This window comes from Drosophila montana, unplaced genomic scaffold (assembly GCF_035044405.1).
Source record: "Drosophila montana isolate Dmon_TW-CO22-7 unplaced genomic scaffold, ASM3504440v1 contig_3416_1, whole genome shotgun sequence".
NCBI lineage: Eukaryota > Metazoa > Arthropoda > Insecta > Diptera > Drosophilidae > Drosophila > Drosophila montana.
The window spans coordinates 151,637-168,052 of NW_026998301.1; the positions used below are offsets into that span (position 1 = coordinate 151,637).

The window sequence follows — 16,416 nt, forward strand, 5'->3', positions numbered from 1 at the left end:
CAATCGGTCGGACATGCCGCATGCCACATGCCACATGCCGCATGCCACATGCCGCATGCAACTGAATACAGCGACCCAACATGTGTGAGCCACTAATTCGACAACTCGAACCACGCACCAATCAAACAAATCAAATCAACTGCGTTTGTGCACGCGGATCCATTTACAAACCGAAAAAAAAAACAGAATGAAAAAATCGCTCGCTCGCTCGCTCGCTTGCTTTCTCCTGCCTTTCTCTCTCTCTCTCTCTCTCTCTCTCTCTCTCTCTCTCTCTTTCTCCTTTCCTTAGCTATCTACAGCTCTGTCAATTGGCCGTCTTTTAACATTGCTATCTGCCTTCATTGAGAAACTAAAACGTCTTTCGCCTTCTCTCATCCAACTCTTTCAATATAACTTTCCGAAATGCTCTCCCTCTCTCTTTCTCTCTCTCTCTCTCTCTCTATATATATATATATATATATATAAATATATATACATTTGTATATTTTTATGGCTATATTGTGTTTGAATCGGGTATTCGAATCTTAACTTAACATAAACCAAACCGATCTGCAGGTAAATTCTCGCCGCCTATATCATTTAATGGCAAAAAAAAAACAAAAAACAAAAATAAATTATTCGTACGTTTTTTTCTCTGTGTGTGTGTAGAGTCCCATTAAAAATGTTGATACCCTACCAAATGTAAATTGTTGGCTCACGCTCATATATTATATATCTGGTTGTATATTATATTACTCAGTAATATTTGCATTCTCTTAACCCTTGTCATGCCTCACCCAGCACATGTTTCAATTTATAAACACACCACAACATAACCTCACATTTTGTATTCTTACGAAATTAAACGCGCCTATCGGATCTGTAAAGTTAAATTCTATATAGACTATGTTTCTATTGAGTTGAAACTCCATTTTCCTGTTCCTGGCGTGTGTTTAAATTGGTTCCGATATATAAATTACCAGCAATAGTTTTTTCAACTTAACCTCACTTAGGACAAGTACAGCTTTGGTTTTATATTAAGCTTACCTTACATAACTGTCTGTCATGCAAGCCCGACCTTACAGCTCCGATCTGGCCATCCTACCCAATCTGAACTATTTACATTAATTATCATTGTTTAAGGCAACCCCGATTCGACCTCGTATTAATCGCTTAGTGCCTACAGAGCCTTTTGCATTCGAGTTGTTCACATAATGCCAGCCCAATGCCAATCGTTCCATCATTTCGATTAACCTTATTCCTATTCACAATTCCACTCGTTCCAATTATTGTTAGCATTATGCATATGCCATACTTCACATTGTTTAATCGTAGTCTCCTGCCATATCGTTTTCCCACTAGTTCCATTCGTTCCCACTCATTATTTCCACATTCCACATTGTGGAGCACAGCATGCACCATTCGTGCCAGTCATTTGTCCCCCTTTTCCCATAGTGTTACTTTCCATTATGTTTCGTTTGGCTTCTTTTCGTAATGGCCACCATTTATTTTGCTCACATTCACATCGTTCTCCATTTGCATAGCCGTTCCAGTTTCCAAAACGTTTCATTTGCATATAATTTCATAAAAGCCCAAGTTCTTGTAGCTGTATTGTAAGTCCGCTGCGCATATTCGCATCAATTTGTTCCATTACCATGCGTTCCCATTTTGGCTTTGCTTCTACCGTTTTTTGTTTCAATGCCAGTCGTTTCCGTTACATGTATCAGTTGCTGTTACCGTTTCAGTTGTTGTTGTCGTTTTTTGTTTTTTGTTTATTGTTTTTTGTTTTCAGTGGGTCAATGATGTTTAATCGGATTTAGATATACGTGATATGGCTGAAGATGGGATTAGACTGATCGCATTTTCCCAATTATTGTTCGCAGGTGTTTCGTCTACTTCGTTCCCTACGGCCGCTGCGTGTGATCAACCGAGCGCCGGGTCTGAAACTAGTCGTTCAAACGCTCTTATCGTCCCTGCGTCCCATTGGGAACATCGTGCTGATCTGTTGCACGTTCTTCATCATCTTTGGCATCCTCGGCGTCCAGCTGTTCAAGGGCACCTTCTTCTACTGCGAGGGCGAGAACATTAAGAACGTGCGAAACGCGGACGAGTGCCGTCGCATACCCGGCAACGTCTGGACGAATCGCAAATACAATTTCGATGACCTGGGCAAGGCGCTGATGTCGCTCTTTGTGCTCAGCTCCCGGGACGGCTGGGTGAACATAATGTATACGGGCCTGGATGCGGTCGGTGTCGACCAACAGCCGATTGTCAACTACAACGAATGGCGTCTACTCTACTTTATAGCATTCATTCTGCTGGTCGGCTTCTTTGTGCTCAACATGTTCGTTGGCGTTGTCGTCGAGAATTTCCATCGCTGTCGCGAGGAGCAGGAGAAGGAGGAGAAAATCCGACGAGCCGCGAAGCGTGCCCTGCAAATGGAAAAGAAGCGAAGGCGAATGCACGAGCCACCCTACTATACGAACTACTCACCGACCCGGATGTTTGTCCACAATGTGGTCACGTCGAAATACTTTGATCTGGCTATCGCCGCCGTAATTGGCCTGAATGTGGTCACCATGGCAATGGAATACTACAAGATGCCGATGGCCCTGCAGTATGCGCTGAAGATCTTTAACTATTTCTTTACGGCCGTCTTCATACTGGAGGCAAACATGAAGCTGGTGGCCCTCGGCTGGCGTTTATATCTGAAGGATCGCTGGAATCAGCTGGACGTGGGCATTGTGCTGCTCTCGATTGTTGGCATTGTGCTCGAGGAGCTGGAAACGAAAATAATACCAATAAATCCAACAATTATCCGGGTGATGCGCGTCCTGCGCATTGCACGCGTCCTCAAGCTACTCAAAATGGCGAAGGGCATACGGGCGCTGTTGGATACGGTGATGCAGGCCCTGCCGCAGGTTGGCAATCTGGGCCTGCTCTTCTTTTTGCTATTCTTCATATTCGCAGCGCTGGGCGTGGAGCTGTTCGGGCGACTCGAGTGCTCCGATGAGATACCCTGCCAGGGACTCGGCGAGCATGCGCACTTCGCCAACTTCGGCATGGCTTTCCTCACATTGTTTCGCGTAGCGACTGGCGACAACTGGAACGGCATCATGAAGGACACGCTGAGGGATAACTGCGATGACGCGGCCGATTGCGTGCGCAATTGCTGCGTCAGCTCGTTTATTGCTCCCATATTCTTTGTGATATTCGTTCTTATGGCGCAATTCGTTTTGGTGAACGTCGTCGTGGCTGTTTTGATGAAACACCTCGAGGAGAGCCACAAGCAAATGGAAGATGAGCTCGATATGGAGGTGGAGCTGGAGCGGGAGCTGGTACGCGAACAGGAGTTCGCACACGAGCAGAAACTGTGCCAGCAGCTGGCGGAGGCGCAGGCCAAGGTAATCGCCCCGCCACGCCCATTGGCAAAAGTTAAATCGCTGCCCAAGAATTTCATCTATAGCACACCGTCGCTGGAGAAGAAGTTCCCCAGCCCCAGTCTAACCGGCAGCTCGGCAACCAATCTCAATCAGACCCAAGCCGGCGCCGGTGCACGTCGTCAGACCGTTCAATATTTCAATCAGCAGCAGCATCAGCAGCAGCAGCAGCAGCAGGCACTTGGCCTGGGCCTCAGTCTGGCCGAGATGGGCGGCGCGCTGACGCCTCAGGCGCTGGGCGCACGGCTGGGCGAGCCCTTCGGCGGCGCTGTGACGGCAGCGGCAACAACCGGCAACGAGCACGGCTTGCAACTGCCGCCACTGGGCCGACGCGGGCGACGCGCCTCTGCCGCCGCCGGCTTCCGCAAGCGCGGCGTGCTGTCCAAGGAGCGCTCACTCGACGAGCAGGCCATCAGGCGACGCAACCTGGAGGCGAAGCGCACCAGCTGCGATTCGCTGCCCTGGGGCGGCGATGCGCTCGACTATCGTCGCGGCACCATATTCGAGAGCCTCGAGTCCGATGGCGGCGGCAACAGTCCCTCCTCCAGCTATGATCTGGACGTGCGTAGCATACGCAGCGCTGAGCTAACGCGTCCGCGTGACCACGATCTGCCGCTGGCTGTTCTCAGTGCGCCCACGCCCACGCCTACAGCCACGCCCTTGGCTATTGTAATGCCGACAACAATATCCACAGCCACAGCCACGCCCACGCCCACGCCCACCGTCACACATCAACAGCGACGTCCCTTCGGCTGGTCGCAGTCCGTGGATCAGAGCTGCCTGCTGGGCGCCGGCGGACGCAGCAGCCTGCTGCTCTCCGTGCCGCGCTCCATGCCGCCGCGCAGCCGCAGCGGCAGCGGCAGCACCAAGCAGCTCTTCAAGCAGCAGGCGCTCGACGAGGACGCCGATCTCGATGAGAATTCGCTGCTGCTGCCGGCAATGCCGCAGCCAGCCGCAGCTGCAACAGCTGCAACAGCTCAGCTCCCCAGCTCCGATGCCCCAACAGCAGGCGGCAAAGGCAAAGGCAACGCCGACGGCGACGCCGACGCCGACGCTGACGCCGACGTCAATAGTGTCGACGGCCCGGCGCTCAGTAAATCCGATTCGGCGGACATTATGCGCATCATCAGCGAGCGGCGGCGCATGGATCAGCGGGATCAGTGCGGCAACGAGGACAGCGACTACAACGAGCTGCTGCTCGTCAAATCGCCGCAGTCCTCAACGGACTAAGCAATCGCGCCCTCTCTTTCTAACATACACAAACACACACACACACACTTTGCTTTCAGGCTGGTTTCGTTCGTTTCACTCGCTGGATTCTAACGAGCTCTTCAACGTTCCAACGTTTCGCTGTGTCTAAAATGCTGAAAATAAAAATACTAAGCCAAAGCGCATTTAATCGATAACGATAAACGATAACAAGCAAGAGCGAAACGAGCCTGTTAGGTCACATAAATATACTTATACATATATATATATATATATATATATATATTTATAAATATATACAGATGTATCTTTGCTCTCTTGCATCAGGCTAGTTTCGTTCGTTTCCATTCGTTTCACTTGCTAAACTGTAACGAGTGTTTCAACGTTCCAACGTTTCGCTGAAAACAAAAATACTAAGCCAAAGCGCATTTAATCGATAACGATAAACGATAACAAGCAAACAGACAAACAAACGAAACGAGCCTGTTACATCTTGAAATATCTCCCTCGCACACAAACACTCGTAACTGTAGCCTGTGCAAAACTTTACGGAATTTTCCAAGTGCTCAGTTTGAAGGAAGCAAAACTAAAGCGTTAGCTCATAGGCGATAATGTTAACGATAACGATAACGATTACGATTACGATAACGATAACATTACTCACTAGCGTTAGGCGTTAACTGTAACTGTAACTGTAACTGTAACTATAACTATAACTGTAACTGTAACTGTAACTATAACTGTAACGATAACTATAATGTTAACCGTAACGATAACGATAACGATAACTACTCATAGAGCGTTCTCAATATGAAATTGTCAACTGTTTTTAGTGCAATCTACGGTTTTCATAAGTTTAGCAAAATCCAAATGGTATCAACAGAAAAATAATTGAAAAAACAAATACTAGAAATATACTAAAAGTCGTTGCTTAGAGTGTTTTCCGTTTCAACCAAAGCAGTAAAACCGAAATACTAAAAATCCATGCTGATTAATGATGATTATATACACAAATATATATATATATATATATATATAAATATATATATATACAAGCGTTATATACACAGTTATACACAAACTATTTAGAGTATATAGAGGCGTATATATATGTATATGGAAATTGTGAACAAAATATATAAAGAAAAAATCATCAACTCTGTGATTAGCTCTTAAAGTTTAAAACATTTATGAACATATATGAATATATAAACATACATAAGTATATATGAAAGGAAGAGAAAACCCTACAATATGCATACACAATATGTATGTATGAACACTGGAGTGTGTATATAGGAGCATCTCATATATACACATGAATGTTGTATGGTATTTTATGTAGTCTAGTCCAAAATGAAAAAAAAAAAAAAACCAAAGCTAACAAATATTGTTGCAGTATTCAGTCTAACAAATACATACACAATGATAAGCAATAGCAATTTTAGCTTGTTAAGATGGTATATTAAATTGAACTTTAAATAAAATACCAAAGAATACCAGACAAATACGAAAAATACCAAATGTTACATACACGCAGAAAATACTAAAAAATACCAAAAATGCATTGTTTATAAAAACGAATTTACATAGGTACTTAACACACTCTCACACACACGCACACACACGCACACACACACACACAGACGCGATGCTCTTTCGGACAATCTTTCGACTCTCAGCGCGCTCTCTTTCTGGCCTTAACCAAGCGCTATCTCTCTCTCTCTCTCTCTCTCACAGCTATCGCTGTCTCGCTCATTTCAACTAAAATGTGCCAAAGGAAACTAACACACACAGACACACACATAAAGTAAGGGTAATTAGCGTATTGTTAAATTTTTGTGTAGTAAAAGTAAACTCAACAAAAAACTTACTTAATCGAAGGCCCCACTAAAAATACTAAAGGCAGAGCAGCAGCAGATGCGACTATCCAAAAGTTTATTTTTTATATACCAAAACGGGCTAACGGGCTAAATACCGCATACTAAATACATAGTTGTTTTTTTTTTGTTTTTTTTTTTTAGTATTAACTGTAGCTATAAATGTAGTCAAACTTTAAATGATAATGTCAGGTGGGCGAAAAGTATATAATATAGTATTAGCCCGCCAATAGTTACGAAGTTCAAAGTTCTAAACACACACGAACAACTTTATGGCGCAGCATTTATAACAAGTAGTAGAAAAATAATAAGTACATATATAAACAAAATACTGTAGCAACTGCTCCCTACAAATAGAGTATAGAGTATAGAGCATAGAGCATAGAGCATAGAGTATATATATCTATATATATATATATATATATGTGTGTGTGTGTATATATATTGTATTTGTGAAACTATCAACGAATTACCATAAAGCTAAGCCCAAAGTCAGCTACGCTCTTTACAAAAAGAAAAACAACAAAAAAGAAGAAGAAGACGAAGACGAAAACTAAATATATGTCGTACAAGTTTAAGAAGAAGCAGAACACAAAACACTGTCAATTTCAAAGAAGAAAAAAAAAACACAAAAAACACAAACAATTGAATAGGAAAACGCATTTTTACACTCTTTGTAGAAGCCATTGGGAAAAATGTAATCGATAGATCGATAAAACCCAAATTTAGATAAACTTTTGAACACAACAATAACGAAAAACAAAAAGAGGAAGAAAATTGCAACAAATCGAACTTAGAAACTCTTAGCCTCTATCGGGCGTTACGAAACAACAACAACAACAAGAACAACAACAAAAACAAGCAACAAATTTAATTATATAATAATTTCATCTGTGCCTTTCTCTACGAATATATATATATATATATATATATATATATGTATGTATATATATATTTAACTCTTTATATATGTACACTATATAGAATCAAATTATGATATATCTACTGAATATTATATATACTAATATATTTCACATGTGCTCTTCTTTACACTCTCGCGCGCGCTCTCTCTCTCTCTCTGTGTCTCTCACTTTCTCACTCTCTCGCTCTCTTTGGTGAAGCTGCAAAAGTATCGAAATCGATATTATGTCAAGTCATTAAGAGTTGCTTCTTGATACTTTAAGCGATTCCGTTAGCATTATCGATCAATTTGCAGCCTAATTAATAACACGAGACACACACACACACGCAACACATAAACACACACACAGTTTACGTAACGTAACGTTTGCAGTAGGCTTAAAAGGGACGGATACAGTGCCCCGCTCAAGCAGTTCAAGCAGTGCAAGAACAACTAAAGGCACGCTCTGTCTCCAGGTCCGGCTCTTACACACTCGCTCTTCCACTCTCGCCTCTCTCTCTCTCTCTCTCTCTCTCTCTCTCTCTCTCTCTCTCTCTCTCTCTCTCTCAATAGCAAAGTATACACTCCTTCCTGTTATTGACAGATTTAACCAGCACTTTAACATGTATGCCAAACTAGTTTCGCATTAACTATAGCTGCCTGTGAATTTGATTCATCTAGCAAGCAGTTAAGCTAGCTACTCACTGTATTTACCAAGCAGTTCGAATTGCAATGAAGTTAGCCTGCGTTTAACAGTTAAATATTAATTTAGATTATTTCTTGATCAGCGCGGCTTGGCCTAAGCTGCATTCATTTTGAAACACTTTAATGCAAATTTAAATTGCAAATACCTGCAGCTAAATATAAGTCGCTGTCAGAGCTAACATGAACTTTGCCAGGAACATGAGAAACAACACGAAACTAAACAGCAAATGCAACTAACATACTATTTATGAATATAAGCAATAATACATGAGTAAATATAAATAAACACACACACACACACACAATATTAAGAGCTAAGCCTACTTAAAAAAAAAAACTGTTTTTAGGTTAATGTGCTGTAGTTTCGATTGTTTTGTTTTTGTTTTTGTAATTTTTTTAGGTAGCAGCTTGAGCTAACAAAATAGACATAAAACAGAGACACGCAAAATCGTAACACTTTTTTGAGAGCATGTAAACCCCATAAAAATAAAAATAACAAAACAACAAACACATAAAAACTATAAATTTTTTTTTGTCTTGTTGATTAATAATTAGGTAAAAAAGCCACAAAAATTAGACAAAACGAAAAGAAAAAAAATTAAATAAAAATAAAATAAACGAAGAGCTAAATATATATATAAGAAGAAAAAAAACTCTATACAATTTGGAACTAAGACCAAAACTATATGAATTTGCTTTTAGCCAAAGAAAACAATATGAAAAACAAACAAAATAATTATGTAAATGTTACAACAAATACCACAAAAAAGAGCGTAGAAGAAGAAATAAAAACAACAATCAGTACGCAGCAGCAGGCAATACAGAAAAGAAAAGAGAAGCAAACAAAAAATTGAGCACTTTTTCTAGCCTGTCCCTAACAAAGTTAATTACTAACTAAAAATATACACAAAAAAACTTGCAGTAATCACAGCTAAGAGATTAAAGTAAACTAAAAAAAAAAAAACATACATATATCTATATAATATGAAAATAAAACAGTTGTAAACATTTTGTTGCATAACTTTTGCGTTCAGCTGAAGCATCAGCAACAAAAAGCAAAATATATAATAATAATTACATAGTTATAAATTGGTTGAAACTACCGCAAAAAAAATTGCTCTACATATGCATACACGTATATACATACAGCACACACACACACACACACACACACACACAGATACACACACGTATTTCAATATGTATATAAGCAGAACAAAGAGCATTATGAATTAAACAGAAATTTTGAAAGAGAATATTCAATTTTGTTTGGATCTTGGCCTGGCGCCATCTATGGTCAGCGAGCAGCAGCTGCGCGCGTTGCACTGCTTGAGCACCGTTTGCAAGCAGTTAACTATGTACTGTCGCGTGAAATCTTTTGAATTTTGACAGTTTGGCGGCTTTCATCGAACCGTTAGCTCAGCTGTGCTCCAGTTTTTAATACCCTGCAAGTGTTGATTGAATTATGGGGTATATGCACACTTGTATAAGAGACCGCAGGAGTCAATAAGAGCATCCTATGCATGTACATTTTTTATTTTTATTTATTTATATGAATAGAAAGAAATTTGTGAAAAATTGGAATACAAATTTGAAGAATAATGTGAAGAATTTGCTAATGACGATTCTTCTGTGTGTCTTTAGGTGTATCACTTAAGTTTTCGACATGTCTTTGAATTAAAAAAAGATTTTTACCTTATACTTTTAAAGCAGATAGTTAGTCTATCTAAGCACATAGCTCGCTCTTTGAATTCATGGAACTCAGAGAACATAAGAGCTGGGGATACAAAAATTGGTATGCAGCTTTATCAATAAGAAATTTTCTCATATATACTTATCTTTTAAATAGATTGCAATCGCAAACATTTACCATACATATATCAAATTATCAATAAGAAAACACAAAGTTATCCAGCAAAAGTTTACGTTTGTTAAGGTAAGATTGCCCCAATTCCAACTGCAGGTATGCACATATATTTCAGTTTGCTTTAAATCTCAGTACAGGGTATTTAAGCGTCAAGCACACTTCTTATATGCATTTCAGCTTCTTCTTCATTATTAATGGGTAAGTGACATTGCACTTTTGTCACTCTCTGGCGCTTTGTCTTACTGTACATTTTCATTTTATTACCGTTACGCCCCCCTCCTCCCTCCTTCTACTGAGTAGCCATTGTGAACTTCGCACTGCTATTAAAGCGACATCCCGCAAAAGTCAAGTGAAAATATTTTGGCGCCGCTTTTGTAACAGCCTAGCCTCCCAACCCCCCCCCCCCCTCTTTCCCTTTTCCAACACTGACAGTCCCTTAAAGTCCCCCCCCCCCCCTTATATTAACTGAGCAGATTTGAGGCAATCTGCCGCTCATTTGGCTGTTGCCTCTGTGCGTTTGCGTTTTTAATTAACGGCGGTTTCTTCTATTGCTTCATGAAAGATTGCAAATGAAGTAATTATAAAGAAATGAAAATGAAAAAACCAACGACAAAATAAAACAAGTAACAGGCTTTAGTCGGGAGTTCCCGACTAGGGGATACCCTGAACACCAATTGCAGCTCGCACTAGAGCCAAACCAACAACTAGTCGATACTAAAATAATATAATATACAAACTGGTTTATTTATTTCATTTCTAGCTATGTGGTGGTAGCGAGGAGGTGGAGGTAGCTATAAAATGAAAGATACTTGATATATCTTATATATACTATTCTAGAAGCTACATCTCAAGTTTGGTGACTCTAGCTCTAATAACTTACGAGATTTGCTCAAAAAACAGGATTTCGATATCGATTTCTATCGATTACTTGGAAGCGAGGCAACTTATCGATTATCGGAAACAAACTCGTACTGTGCGGGCACAAGGAGGAGCTACATTCCAAATTTCAAGTCTCTAGCTCTTATGGGTTTTGAGATCCTTGCGTTCATACATACGGACGGACGGACGGACATTTCTAGATCGACTTGGCTATTGATGCTGATCTAGAATACATACACTTTATGAGGTCGGAGATGCTTCCTTCTGCCTGTTACATACATTTGCAAAAACATCATACCCCTTTTTACCCATTTTTAATGGGTTCAGGGTATAAATATATGTATACAAAAATGAGCGCCGAAGATGGCCAAACGTTTAAAAAAAAATCAGTTACGACGCAAGAAAAATTAACGGCATTTGATTCAGTTTTGAGCCACAGTTCGTGCAATTATTATTGCTGTTGTTGCGTGAAATGCGTTCATGGTCAAAGTGTCAAACGTGACGTAACGGTACACTATTCACTGATCCCAAATACAGAGCATAACGGATAGAGAGCGAGAGAGAGAGAGCTTAACGTATCTCCAGTGTTAGCAAGAGCAAAAGACTGCATTGCTAATCGATAAGTGTTTCAATTTAAATTTATCGAAAGTAACACTAAATATCGTTAAGTTAATCGAGCATCAACCTGACCCAATTTTCTTTAAGTAATCATTCACACGCGTTCGTCATAAACCAACTTACAGCACTGCTTGCAAGCGAACTGTGTTGCAAAAGTGCCGCAACATTGTTCATCAGTTTGTACAACTTTTCAGCAACTAATTAACATTTTGGTACAATGTTCTCTCTGCCAAGCGTTTCTCTCTTACTAGCCACAATCGTTGTTATCGAATTACGAACTAGCTATCGATCAATCGATTGAATATCGACTCTTACTGATTATCTTTTATCCGCTAATCATCTTTATATATATTGTACCCAAACATAATAGAACGATATTACTATTGAAATCGATAAGCTAACCGAATTCTCAAGGAAACTTGTATTAGTTATCGATAAATTGATAGACTTTCAAATTGACCTACAAAACATCAACGTATCAACATCATCAATCAATTGACAGCACTGCTTGCAGCCGGACAGTGTTGCAAAAGTGCCGCAACACGCGACGTTTTCGAATGTCACATTTGAAATTTGATTTTCACACATTTTGGTGAATTTGATGACATTGTCAGCGATTCCCCATTCCGATTACGCTAAATTCCAACGTCCCAAGCTGCGTGTGTATATTCGTATATTCGTGTATTCGTATTCGTATTCGTATTTGCATACATATTTGTATTCGTATTTGTATTTGTATTTGTATTTGGGCTTTAGTAGCACTTTATTATTTATTCACTGTTAAGTTGAATTTTAGCTGTTGTTCGGGCTTTTGGTTTTTATTTTGTTTCTTGACACTTTCACTTTTCTCATTAAAATATGAGACCGGGCCGTGCCGACCCAGCGACAGGTTTCTGCTGACAGCATTACAATACGAACACGATTACGAATAAACGAATATGAATACTTACATATGAATACGGGTACGAACAAGCCGTCAACCGCCCGCCGTTGCCCTAACCTTATAACACATGCCTGTACATATGTTTTTCGCTGATTTCATTTGCCCCCTGCTCTTGCTCTCTTCTCTCTCTCTCTCGCTCTCCCTCTCTCTCCCTCTCTCTCTCTTTCTTAGTCCTGTCATCTTCTTCTAAGCCTCTCGTTCTCTCAGCATTCAGATTCCTTAGTATTATAATTGGAATATAGATTGGACAATATATTGTTATAACTGTTTAGCTAAATCGTCTTGCTATCGCTTTCGTATCTTCCATGAGAACGCAGTGGCTCAGTCTGGCAAAAAGTTTTGGCAGCTTGATAGTTATATGTCGCCTGGCAGATACATAAGCCAAAGTGTCGCCTGGGAGATACATTAGCGATAGTTATCATCAAATTTTTGGCAAGATCATCGCCCAGTAAGGCGACTCCCTAAGAGAAAACAATACGAAAATCTCTGACAGTTGTTGTTATTATTATTTTTAGTTTTATTATCTTATTTTATCTTATTATTATAATTATTATTTTTATCATTATTAATACATTACTTAATATATTTATAATTATTGTTAGCGTTAGTATTAAAATTAATTATATTAGTTTTATTATTATTATTATTAATTTTGTTGTTATTATATTATAGGCATCCCCGACCCCGTATAGTATATATATTTTAGATCAGCATCAACAGCCGACTTGATATAGCCATATCCATCTGTCCATCCGTCTATTTCGTCTGTCTCTTTGTCAAAGGAACGATTGGTTAAAAAGTTGTTACTGATATGTAAATCATTTCTTTAAATATAGATAACTTGACCAAACTCGGGATTTATGAGTTCCCTTATGATCCTTAATATATGCAAAATCCTATCAACATCGAACCAATATTTCATATGGCTGCTAAAGGAAAGATCGGTGAAGCGTAGGATCTTATATGGCAAAGTGTTCTGTTTTCAAACAAACTCAGCATTTTCAAGCTTCATTATTCTCACATATCTGCATAAGGGAAATGTCATAATTTTTTTATATTATTATTTTTACATTTTTGACTTTTATTATTATGATTATTACTAATTGTTTCTTTATTATTAACATTATTATTATTTATTTTATTACTATTAATATTTTTATTATAATTTTATTTTTCTTATCAATATTATTATTTATGCTATTATTATTTTATTATTATTTTATTATCATTATTCAATTTTATTAAAAAATTAGGCTTTCTATTCAAAAAGATTTTATCCTATATTGTTTCTGATATGATATTTCGTTTTGAACTTATTTCGAACGTCTTTTCGTATCGCCTCATTATCTTCCCAACGATAGAGCTTAAAATAAATACTTACTTATTTACTTGCAGGGTGTGCACATACTTTTGTAATTCTGCTTCTGCTTCTTCTTCTTTTTCTTGATTTTCGAATTGTGTCAATCTTCATCAGAGCAGCTCCCCTCGCCAGTTAACCCCCCCCCCCCCTCCACCCACTCACACGTCTCGAGCGAGGAAACCAGTTTCCAATTACGAGCCGCCAGTCACCGAATTCTGTTTCGAATTGCTTCTGCTTCTGGTCACATCTTCCGAAAAATGCATTTTGTTCGCCCTTTGAACACACACACACACACGCACACACACACACAGCCAGGCACATAATTATGGAGAGTTCCAGTCATGCCTGCAGTTTTTGGCAGATTTTTTTTTCCTTATTTTTTTGTGTTTTGAGATCTTTAATAACTGGTTTTCGATTTCGGTGTTCGCTAACGGTAAAGCTAAAACTTCGCATTGTGTGGCTAAAACGTATTTTCCCAACTTTTCATGTTGCCTATTTGGAAAATTGAAAAAGCATTGCACGACATTTGGGGATTTGTTTTCAAATATTGCACAATGGGTTTTCGGCCGAAAGCGAGACGCAGCGAACGGGCGAGGGAGTGAGAGAGAGAGGGAGAGCGTGGGCTGGAAGACAACAACAACTTGTCGTTGTTTAAGTAGTTGTTGTTGTAGTTGTTGTTGTTGTTGTTGCTGTCTGTTTACAACTTCGCCCCGCATTGGGAACTGGGATTGGGATTTGTGCCCCAAGTCGAGGCTGAAGCTGCGACTGCAACACGTTCAGGCATGTGTGCGAGTATGTGTGTATGTGTGTGAGTGTGTGAGTGCGAGTGTGTATGTGAGAGAGAGAGAGAGAGAGAGAGAGAGTGTGTGTAAACGGGTCAACCGCAAACAGTTGCCACAATTCGCTGGCAAATCAAGTTCCTGCGCCTGTGCATGCTGTGTGAATCAATGTGAATAAGTGAGTGCATTCAACAGGCAGCAGCTAAATTAATTGCAAACATATCTCAATACCCCCTCCTCTTCCCAGTTGTAGATTAGATTAATGATCGGAATGTTTACTTAAGCACCTTAATTAGCAGCATATTCATTTGTCATGGTATTCGTGTTGAATGAATGAAATGAATAAAACCCTTTGCGGTGCATGATTGATGTGATTTGTGAATATTTTTTAATTATTATTTTTATTACAATCACTTAAATTTAGTTAATTTATTGATGGAAATCATTTAGTTAGTTTGAGTATTTTGGCTATTCATGCCATTGCCAATTGATTCGTTCACTCAATTATTTTATTCATTTGAATAATTGTTTATTGTTTAAGCAATTTATGAGTATTGTACTGCATCCTAAAAGGTCTGCTTATTCATTTCATATTCGTTCTTCTCTTGTTAAGTTGCTTATCCATCAGCTTATTCATTATTCACTCGTATTATTCACGTATTCAGTTGTTGATTTGTGAAGTTTTATTTTAATATTTGTGCATTCGAACGAGTAAATTTATTGCTCAAACTTCCTGATTCATTCACTTTGAGTACTTCAATTATGAACACAACATTTAATAGATTCGTTGATTCAATTGTTTTTTCAACAGTTGTATTTTTGTGTTTGATAAGACTCCCGCTATGATTATTCATTTGCATGGCCAACGTAAACCTAATACAGAGCATTCATTCACTTTTTCTTGACTGAATGAGTATTTATTCAAATAGCCTGACTTTTCTTAGTTTTGAATTGTTTTTTCTCTTCTTTCTTTTTATTCATACATAGTCAATTAGTATTTGAGTTTCGATCAACTCAATTCAACTTAATTCAACTCATATTTGAATGCATTTATCTGCATTCATTCATTCATTCACAATAATTAAGTCACTTCTTCACATTTATTCACTACTTTGAATCTTCATTCTTAAATTGATAAATAAAGTTATTCGTTTCTGAATACATCTGGAATATTCAATTCGTATTCATGCACTTTTGCCTTATTCAGTTATTTATTTATCAGTTGAGCGAATTATTTGACTTAACTTTTCAGCTCTTATTTGTACTCATTTTCGTTGGGGGCTATTTTTCTTTTATTTACTTCTATCCAAATCCTTTAATTGATTCACTTAGTTATTCACATAGTCGCCAATTTATTCATTCGCGTTTGAATTCATTTATTTTGGCTCTTCTCTTTCTTTTTTTTTCTTTCCCATTTGTTTTTTTGCGGCCAACTTTTGCAACAGCAGCATAACATAAAACAACAACAACAACAACAACAATAGCTGCGATCACAGCAACAACAACAGCAACAACAATAGCGACAACGACATTCGTTTGTTAACAAAATGCTTATTACAACATCGCCGATGACGCAGGGCTTTTTTCTTCCCCTGTCCAGCAGCAGCAGCAGTAGCAGCGGCAGAAGCAGCAGCAGCGGCAGCGACGGCAGTCGTTGGCGCTCTCTTTTGTTTTGTGCTCTGCCTCACTCTCGCTCTCACTCGCTATTTTGGCTCTCCTATTCATTTCTTTTGTGTGTGTGTGTGTCTCTGTCTGCAGCACTTTCGTTGCGCTTGCCCAAGCTAACGGTAAAAATTTTGCACTGCCTGCGCTCACTTGCGCTTTCAAGCTGGCTGCGCTTGAGCTTGAGCCGCAGC

The 16,416-nt window shown here is 39.3% G+C and overlaps 1 protein-coding gene across 1 annotated transcript in view; it reads left to right on the forward strand.

Moving 5' to 3' along the window:
- Positions 1-6,886, forward strand: part of Ca-alpha1T (Ca[2+]-channel protein alpha[[1]] subunit T) — a 47,927-nt gene extending 41,041 nt beyond the window's left edge. The window contains 1 exon segment of the mRNA XM_064691178.1: positions 1,863-6,886. Coding sequence (XP_064547248.1) covers positions 1,863-4,649 — 2,787 coding nt within the window. The 3' untranslated portion in view covers positions 4,650-6,886.
- Positions 6,887-16,416: the final 9,530 nt, after the last annotated feature.